This window comes from Zeus faber, assembly GCF_960531495.2.
Source record: "Zeus faber genome assembly, chromosome: 16".
Taxonomy (NCBI): Eukaryota; Metazoa; Chordata; class Actinopteri; order Zeiformes; family Zeidae; genus Zeus; species Zeus faber.
The window spans coordinates 5857815-5868122 of record NC_137202.1 but is presented as its reverse complement, the minus strand read 5'-3'; the positions used below and the strand labels follow the sequence as shown (position 1 = coordinate 5868122).

The following is a 10308-nucleotide window of genomic DNA, read 5'->3' as shown; positions in this document are numbered from 1 at the left end:
ACGTTTGATTTGATACCCATAATAATATCAAAAACCAGCAAGGAAAGTATTAATTCACATGAAAACGCCAAAAGGTCCCTTCTCTGCTGCTTTTCCCCCCCTGTCCCTGCACACACACACACACACACACACACACACACACACACACACACACACACACACACACACACTCACACACACACACGCACGCGCGCTGATCAGTTGGACTCGTGTCCAGTCCACTGCACTTCAACTGAATTAGATATGACTGATGGAATCTCAATCCGAATCTCGATCGAGCTCCTAAAGGTATTTGTGTGTGCTCATGAGTTCGATAAGGATGTGGCTTTTATCGCTTGAACAAACACTTTTGAAATCCGAGGCAATGTTTAACCTCGCTCATCAGAGTGTGTGTGCATTGATGAGTGTGAGATAGCGGACCGGGCAGATAGCGCGCTGCACCTTGCTCTGTGGTCCGACCTACCGGGCAACCGGGCCTCGCTCGCCGCCATGCGTTGCAACGCCTGTTGTTTCGTCAACCTCATGCGAGTTTTTTGACCCAAATGAAATCTGTGTTTTCTATTCCCGAAACGTGGAATCTCGGGGGAAAAATAGACTACTTTACTTTACGAGCCACTTACTGCTCCCCGCCGCCCACTTGTTGGTGTCACTTTCATTTTTCTGCTTGGTTGTTTCTGGAGATTATCTTTATCAGCAACCTCCCACCACACACACACACACACACACACACACACACAGACACACCCCCACACACACACTCCCCGGGGGGCCCGGCCGCAGCCCCCCTAGTGGGTTCCCATGCCTGGTGTTTCCTCCCCAGCCCACTAAGCCGAGCTCAGATCCTCTCTCCTCCTTCCTCTGAGCAGATATCTGTGGCCGTGGGTTCGACGCCCCCCCGCTGTGACCAGCTCATATCTCCATCCTGCGCTGATCCGGCGTTCAGGATCGGAGATTTCTCCTTAATATTCCAGTATTCCTTGACGTCATCTTCCATCCTTTTTAGTTGCCTCAATATGATGGCAGGTGGGGTTTTGAGACGGCGAGCGATAGCACCGAGTGACTTTATGTGCTGTGAGATAAGACGTTTCAATGGTAAAATGAGCAACAAAACGCACGGATGTTGTTCCCAAGATGCACACAAATGTCCCCCTTCTCCACCTTCTCACATTCATCCCCACCCGTCCGCTCCGGCTGCTGTGTCCCCAACATCTAAGCCACAAATCCAATTAGTCAGAGGGGCTTTGAAGCACTAAATGTAGGACTTTCCTTATTTTTCGCCGATCATGTCATCATCTAGAGAACTGTCTCCCTTGCTTGCCACATCTAATTTAATAATAATAATAATAATAATAATAATAATAATAATAATAATAATAATAATAGAAGTGTTACAGCAAAACATCCTGTCAGTGGATGATATTAGAAAAGATTCATTCAAAAAAAATATATATATTCTCAGGGTTTATAATAATCCAAGCACTGACAAGGTTGCAAAAGGGTTCAGGGAATGACGTTGTGATTATCCATCACAATTAAAAAGAAAATATTGAGGCAATTCAAAAAGTCATGGCAACATGATGCTGAGTTTTTTACTTTTCCCCTCATAGTTCAACCTGCTTAGTATTAATACCTGAGGCCAACTAGGCCTGATGTGCTGTCGTGGTGGCCATTAGGCCGACAATGCAAGAAGAACTCAATGTTCCAAGCACGGGGCAGTTGCAACTTTGTTGACCAGCTTTGTTTTACCGCCAACTAATGCCACTACTCCATTGCACAAGATGCACGGTAGTCTACGCCGAGCATCGCGATCGAAGTTGGCAGGCTTCCACTCTGAGCCGGGCAGGTGTCGTTAGTTTAATTTCAAAAACAAGCAGCCTGAGCGCCTCAGGGACAGCCCGTGATGTGCATATGTGTGTTCAGAATGTTCAAACAGGCCTGTCCAAATAAGCGGATTGACACTTCTTCATCTCCGTGCGAGGAAGCCCAAATGCGTTGAACAAACTGACTGCGGCGTTGTTTGAGTCTGATCGGGATCCCACGCCCTCCTGCCAGGGGGCTGAGGGAAGAAGCTCGCCCCCCTCCGCTCCCGCTCTCTCTCTTCCTCCGCCGTGTCACCTCGGCCTCTCCGCCACCTCGGCCTCACGCCTCAGTAGAAACTGGACCTGGCAGCGGCGGCTCCGCCCGCCCCTGACTCCGAGCGCTTCGGGCGGTGGGGCGGCGGATGTTTGGCCCCTCGCGGTCGGAGGTCGCGTCGGTCCCAAGCATGGCGGGGTGGCGGGGTGGTGGGGGTCGGGGGCGGTGTGGGGGCAGGGGGTCCCGGCGCTTTGTGAGACTCAGCGAGGTGCAATGTTGTGTTTGGGTGTTTAATTGGTGTTTTTATACGAGGGCATGCGGCCGGAGGCCCTTGTTGGAGTGCTGTAGCGCCCCTGTTGTACCCAGCGGCACGGTGTATAGTGGCGGCCCTGTGATGGTAATTGTTAAAGTCTGACTGAGAACATCTATGGTATCTATGGTATCTTACAATTTAAACCTGGGAATGAATGAATCGGCTTCACTGAATGAAATGGCTTTCAAAATCCACCGTTTTGGCCCTGGTCAGTTATTCCAGTGGTGATCTGTAGGCCGACAACAATACTCCAGATCAACATCTTTGTGTTCCTCAGAGAGCTTCCAAGTGGGGCTTGTGGTGCGCTCTCCCCGGTTCCAATAAACAGCAGATCTCCCATAAAGCCTCGGGGGGGGAAACGGCCTGGAATGCTGCCTCTCTTGCCAGCGTGGGGGCGTAGCCGCATGCCAGGCCGAGCCCTCCAGGGTCAACACGGTGGGGGAGGAGCCGTGATTATGATCATTATTTGGTAAATAAGATGTCAACAAGGTGTTTCCTTGACACTTTATTGAGTAAAAAGAGGAAGGTGCAGAAATGAATGCCGCCTCCCCCTCCTCAATGGGACCTCTAATCTCTTCTTTCATGTCCCATGGCGTCCTGAGAGCCTTGGCTCGGGCGGCCATGTGCTACTGTGCCCACGCCCGGTGCTTCTCACTCGCAGGTGGGGCGAGTATCCTGGCAAGCATTTGTTTATAAAACCTACTTGTTTGGGCACAATACTTGAACTAACTTCTTTTGAGCGAACAGTGTGAATCCGTGCAAAGCCTTTTCCCAAAGTCCTTTAGAAGGCGACGGCCCATTCAGAGCGGAGAAGAAGGGATTACCTTGCTCGACAGTGGTGCATTTCCGAGAGAGCTGATTAGCTCAGCATTCATTGTTAAATCGAGCAAAGGAAGGCCCTAGAGGAGTGAAAGGATCCAAATAGGTGGGCCCAAAAACCAAAGCAGCAGCAGGAAGCCTGGCATAGGCCGCCCCGAGTTTTCCCAACATTGCTTTCCCCCCACTCCCGAGGAAGGGCGGCGTGAAAAAGGAGATTAGCATACAAAATTAGAGGCGGGATGATTTTTAAGGGCATCTTGCCTGTCGCCCTCCGCTGCCACCCCCCTACCCTGTCTGGACAAAGTTAATTAAACCAGTATTAAACAGTAAAGAAACTCCCAAGTGCTCAGGAGTTAGGGGGCTTTTTGAGGATTACCATGATGAGGGGGAGAAACTGAGGTATTTGTAGAGGCGAAATTGAGAAAGGCCCCGATGGAAGGAAGGAGAATGATGAAAAGATTGTTCCCCTTGTCGCTCTCCCCCCGGGGTCTCCTGTCCCCGAACAATGTCAGGACTTGGGTTATGCTGTGCACTGTGACGTCAATCAACAGAGACGGAAAGATTACGTCCAAAAAGTTCTTCACCTGAGTGTTTTTTTTTTGTTTTTTTTTAACGACATGACAGACTGGATTTATTATACTTTAATCGCATTTTTTAACAGAACACGTACCACAAAGGCGACTAAGAATGAAGTCAAACTAAGAAATGCTGTGCAATAAATTAATAATGTACAGTACAAAGTGCTTTGTTTTACTTACAATTAAATACATTTGAGGGGCAGAGAAATGTCGAGGTGCTTGGGGAAGTAGTGGAGGGACGTTTGTTCGGGATCCAAAGGTTCGGCGCTTTCGACGTGGAGAGAGAGAGAGAGAGAGAGAGAGAGAGAGAGAGAGAGAGAGCGAGAGAGAGGCCTGAACTGGCGTTAATCTAATGGGGGACGTTATTTCTCACAGCTTTTTCCTTTGGGTGTATGAGAATAAATAGAGGTGTAGAGAAATTTGGATGATCTTGATAAATATTCCGAAAAATTCCTTTAATGCCTAACGAAGTGTCGAAACGTTATCCTAAAAAGTACAAAAATATACATTTTAAATATTGTTGACCTCCCACCATTTAAGAAGGAAGGACATGCTAAGGACATGCCTTTTTTTTTTTTTTTTTTTTAACAATAAGACATCTTCTACACATGCACAGAGGGTGTGGTGGGCTGTGGACGAGGAACCTATTTCTAAAAACGGACGGAATGGACATGGGGGTGAACCATCGCCACGTTGCAGCGTGGCCTCAGTGCTTCTTCCTGAGTCTCAGGTTCTTCCTCTCGCTGCGGCCTCTCTGAGCCCCTCTCCTCACACAGAAGTACTTGGTGACCGTCCGTCGGCACTGCTCGCACTTGACCGCGCAGCACCAGTGGAATTTACAGTTGCAGCTGGACACCATCTCGGCCTTGCGCTCCTCCACCGCCAGCCCGCACTCCCCGCAGAGCCTCTTGCAGCTCCGCTTCTCCCACTTGCTCAGGTTCTTCCCCTTCTTCAGGCACTCGCGGCCCTCAGTGCCGGGCAGGCCCAGCGTGCGGTTCTCCAGGCAGTAGTCGGGGGAGTCCTCCAGGTGGACCAGCTCCTTGCGGGATATGGCGTTGAAGGTCTCGGCGATGGCCCCGCGGCTGGCGGCGCTGTTGCCCGCGCCCCGCAGCAGGTCCACCTTCAGGGCCCGCTGGTACTTCTCCTTCAGGTAGTTCCCCACCTCCCGGAACTCCGGCAGCTGCAGCCAGCAGGTCTGCGTGGTGCAGCTCCCCGAGACGCCGTGGCACTTGCACGTCCGCTGCATCGTGCCCTTCACCGCCTGAAGTCGAGAGGAATCATTTCGATTTTGTCGGCATTTTTATCCCTCAAACGTATGGTTGCATGTGTACATAATGTGTGCTTCTTTATGGATGCGTGTGCGCTTGTGAGTGAGTGTGTCTTTGAGAGGCAGGGTATGTGCGCCGCATTGTTGCTTGATTGATGTGTTGTCAAATTAACTGATTTCCTTGTTGAGGTTTTCTATTCAATAGAAAGGGATGAAACCCCCCCCGCCCCAAAAAAAAGAAATCTTAAGTTCAAGGTTTACTCCCGAGTTTTTTGTCTTTTTTCTCGTCCATTGTCGCACCCTCAGTGTTTCCTGACTTTAGCAGACACAAAACAGATGTCGCTTGAAAAGGAAGGTTTCTGTTCGGGGGGAAAGGGGGATGAACTTTCTGTGGAGGTGAGGTTGAATCAAAGTTTCACATTGAGCCTCATTGTCCAGCCAGAGGAATAGGAGTATTTATTCAGCGTGCGCTCATTGTCAACATGTTTTCTAGTCCAAATGGAGAGTCCCATTGAGCGGGGGGAATGAAAAAGAAGTTTTCTTCTCTTTCTATCCCCATTTTTTTCCTGTTACAATGATGTTCCAGGTGCCGTGGGGATCCTAGGGCTCAACAGGAGGGAGCGCTCGCAGAGTAAACAAAGAGCACTTCAGCTGCATGCCTGTGGTCCCCTCAGACTCCCCCACAGCCCGACAAAGGGCGGCATAAATGTGGGATCCTTATTGCAAGAATAAAATTAAACACTTATTTTAAAAAGCAGCATAATACTGAACACTGTGAAATGTCGGGCTCCGCGGGAGCTCTAATTAAGCTTGCACCAGTGATCCCAAGATTCTTGAGTTTGGGTGTTGTCATAAAGGGCATTCAGCGCTGGTAAATAGGCCCTTCTGGTACACCGAACACACTGTTATTATTGGGGACGAGTGGCACCTCACTTCAGGGCGGTGAAAGGGACGCTTGGGTGGCACACTCGGTGTAATTTTGAGAAGGGAGAAATTTATTCAAAGGGCACTTTACATTGTGCGCACAGTTAGGGGGCGAAGAGAGCACCGGAGACACCGAAGACACCTCAAACCCTCGAGGCCGCCACACGGCTTCACCGCCACGGAGATAACTGCTGAATGCTTAGCAGCGGCCGGGACCTGACCTTCAGGCTCCAACTAAAATGACGACCCAATCAATACTGCCTCGCCATCGGTGTATGAATGTGTGTGTGAGTGGGTGGATGTGAGGGATAAGTTGTAAAGCACCTAACCCAAATGCAGTCCATGCTTTTATTACATGATTTCTCAGTGTTACATTGAAGGCCTCAAGCTCTTCTTTGAAGAGGTTCCAAGGGTAAATACCACGGGTGAGCACTATGGGTGAGTGCTATGGCAGAGTACTATGTGTAAGTACTGCGTGTAGTACCTTGCGTCCGGCCTCGTTGTTGTGAAGATTCATGGCCGCTCGCGCGTCCTGTCCAGTCTCCAGCGCGTCGACAAACTGTTTGGAGATGGCTTCGCCAAAGCCCACGTTGTCGCTGCATCCGCCCCAAAGCCAGCCGTGGCCACCTGGGAAGCGCAGGGAACCAACATGAATTCTTCCGTCCTTACAAGCCGCCGCCTGAGTCGTTTCGTTTTTTCGGCCGCGCGGCGCGGTTCCCTTTACCCCGTTGTCCGTTCCTGGTGTCGTCGCAGCCGCAATTGTCAAAGTCGCCGAGGCTGCAGTTCCTGGTCAGCGTGTACATCACCCCGGCCGAGCTGATGGCGTGGACGAACGCCGTCTCCCGGTTTGCTGGAGACGCAGAGACCCATTTATAATCCTTCCATCCATACGCTGTGTTACAAGCTACATTAAATGGCGGAACCTTTTATCACGTGTAGCCTACAGAAATATGAGTACCACTAGACATACCGTGACTATTCAACCCCAAAGCCTTATCGGTGTCATGACTCAGGCGTTTTAACGTACCCTATTCTCCATGCGCTCTTGTAATTAAAAAACACAGTCTTTGGGAGTTTTACGTCTTCAAAAGATGAAAAAACGGATGAAAGCGGTCGACGTGTAGGATGTTCTCAACTGGATTAGTGTGTTTGTCTTGGGCAGGGAGCCACGGTGGCCAATGTGACGACCCCGAAGAGTGATATTTCAAAAGCCCTTGCACTCGGCGAAGACAAAGAGATCATAGCCAAATGCAGACAGTTGCTTTCCTTTACAATTCATCGTCTGACGAGAGAAAGCCCGTGGACACGACAGGGTCAACTTGTTTACTATAGAAGCATAATCGACGTTAAGCATCCCCCCGGACGTACCGCTGCGGAGGCTGCTGTGCGTGGACAGCTGCAGCGCTCTCTCGGGGCAGTTCCAGCGATCCCATGCAAACTGGTATTTGCATTCCTCGATGCCACTCTGCGCCCCGGCCGCCACACTGCTGGAGTAGATCAGGTACGCCTGGGGTGGGGGGCGGAGGGCGGGGGATGCCGTGAGAACACAAGACCACGTACGGACACAGACGAGAAATACACGGATGGAGGCGTCGTGGACGGGGTAATAACTTCATACAACCCTGCAAAGTAACAGGCCTAGAAATGCATTGTAGGCCACAAAGATTCCCTGCAAAAAGTCCTTGTTTTGCTCTCTCTTTGGGTTTTTTTTTTTGTGTGTTCATTGTGCTGAAACTAGTAAAAGGTAATGCCGTGAAATTGCGCCAGCTGGGGCACTTCTGCATTTCTACCTTTATTCTGGTGGGATCCTCGGAGACGTAGGAGTTCTCTATGTATTTTATAACTACAAGTAGGACCTATATTGGGATCATTTTTAAACATGGGAGTGGTTACTTTTGATTACTTTGCAGGTTCTGGACTCCCCTACATGGAAGGATACTCAACAAACAGTCGTTGCCCTCTGGAATAAACAAACAACTTCAAAGGTTACCAAGTGCCCCATTTTTAGGTAATTATTAAACGTTTTCAGGCATTAAACCTGAATCCAGCAAAGTTCAAACATCAGATCCTGTCGTCCGCTTCGCGCCCCGCCCGCTCTCCTCCACTTGGCTTCGGCCTTCTGCTGCATGCGGCCCGCTCAGATTGTGTGGAGGACACATGCTAATGTGTCTCAAGTGGCCTTTGGGGAGATCCAGACCCCGGCTTTCACAGGGGTCTCCCTCACAAATGATGACCACCCACTTTAGCTGTGCATGCTCCGGCCTCCCCTGCCCCTCAACACGCTCCTCTACCCGCCTGGAGACACGCAGTGCCTCTGAATGAGGTCAAGTGTATGACGGCCCAGAAAAGGGGAAAAAAATCCCCCCAAAGAGCCAGCGCTGATATATCATTAACACAAGTGTTGCTTCCAGACGCGGAGCAGAGGTTTATCTCGCTCCCTCTCTCACACACACACACACACACACACACACACACACACACACACACACAGTGAAGTTATTTGTGCCTCCCAGAGAAAGCAGGTTTACTGAAAAGTGAAATGGTCGTCCCCCCCGAGCTTCTGTTAGAAAACATCTTTGGGGGAAATTGCGCTCCCTATCTCTGGGGAAGGGGATCGGGATAAAAGATCAAAAGAATGTTGGCTTACCTTGGGTCCAGTCATCAAGAAATTATTCACTGACCTGGAAGCGGAGACAGCTTATTAACTAAGGGAAACTACTCACAAGAGAGGAATTTCTGCCTCCACTCACATCTCTCATTAGTGCACGTAATGCCATGTTTTACCATCTCAAATTGTTCTTTACTCTGTGGAAAACACAACCCCAACTTTTTGAATGTTTATTATTCCAGAATAAATGACCTATATTTTATTATAAATGTATTCTTATTGTTTTCAAACTATTCGTTAAGGCACGTGTTTAACGCCACAATATCATTGTTGGATACAGATTTGGAATTTGTTAAAATATGTGTGGCTGGAGGCCTATATAGGTAATGTTAAACTAATTGTGGTTAAATAAGTGCTGAGTTCAGAATTAAATTGTGTGCCAATTAAGTTCCCTTTTCATAAGAATTAAATATATTATTATTGGCTAATTCAGGGAAATGTGCCTCTTTGTGCAAACATCAACAAACAATTGTTTACAGTTTGTGCTGAGAGTTAGGCTTATTGAGAACAGTTGCAGATAAAAGTAATAATAAGTTTAAGTTTAAGTTTAAGTATAATAACAACAACACCAATAATAATAATAATAATAATAGTAATAATAATAATAATAATAATAAATACAAACTTTAAATAAAATAACTCAAACAGCCTGTATTTGTATAGCACCTTTCATACAGAACATGAAGCTCAAAGTACTCTATATGGATAGAATGCAATCACAAAGTGTTAATAACAAACAAAAAGCAAGTAAACAAAATGCATTTAATACATATATAAATATTATACTCCATACTGCATTTTGCTAATTGATTATTGACAAATCGTGGATCTAGCACAGTTTTTTATAAAAAAAAAAAACATGATGAAGTAGTTCTATTAACATAATAATTGAATTGTGATTGAGATAAAGAAGAATGGCAATTCAATAATAATCATAGTTAATTCGTTTTGAAGTGATTTGCCACCAATGTTGCATTAGACCCTGTTTGGTCCTGAACCCTCCACCACCACTGCATCACTAAAAATCCGTGACACAAATGAAAAGTAACAAATCCCACTCACCAGCAGCCGCAGGACCTCATGTGAGCCAGCAGAATGAAGATGTAGTAGAAAACCTCGCAGTGCAGGAACATCCTGACAGGTACAGACGCCGCTAGAGCTGCTCACATGCAAGAGTCGCGCAGGAGTACCAGGGGTCTCGGGCAGGGGTTTTGAGGGGGGATCTGAAATGGAGCCACTCTCGTCCCAACAAGAGATTATCTGCTTAATTAAAGATTTTCCCCTACTTACTCCCTCGGCCAATCAGAAGTATTCCACCGAGCAGAGACTGAAGTGATCAAAAGGCTCCCTGGGCCAATGGTGCATTCATGCTCCCCTTCCATCGGAGAGCCAGGGAAGATGCTTAATCCTAAAACTGTAAGGCTGATCTCCTGCATTTTTTTTTTTTTTTTTTAAGTTTATTTAATATATCTACACGACGCGTTAACTGATTGTCGGGGATTAGTGCAGGATCGAGTCCCTGGACGACGGATGGTTATATTGACAAGGAAGAACAAATTAGGCGCATAGTGCTTATTGTTGAGGAAATGAAACAGGAATGTGTGATTAAATCAGGGTTTATCACTCACAGGACCCAAGTCAGGCGGGGTGAGACAGGCGGCAAGTG

The 10308-nt window shown here is 48.0% G+C and overlaps 1 protein-coding gene across 1 annotated transcript; it reads right to left on the bottom strand.

Moving 5' to 3' along the window:
- Positions 1-4402: 4402 nt before the first annotated feature.
- On the bottom strand, positions 4403-9775 carry wnt8b (wingless-type MMTV integration site family, member 8b; the record flags this gene model as incomplete). The annotated part of the gene is made up of 6 exons (XM_080016616.1): positions 4403-5044; positions 6459-6601; positions 6699-6824; positions 7343-7481; positions 8622-8655; positions 9705-9775. 6 exons carry the CDS (start codon positions 9773-9775, stop codon positions 4490-4492), a joined length of 1068 nt encoding a protein of 355 aa, XP_079872742.1. The 3' UTR covers positions 4403-4489.
- Between the last annotated feature and the right edge of the window lie 533 nt (positions 9776-10308).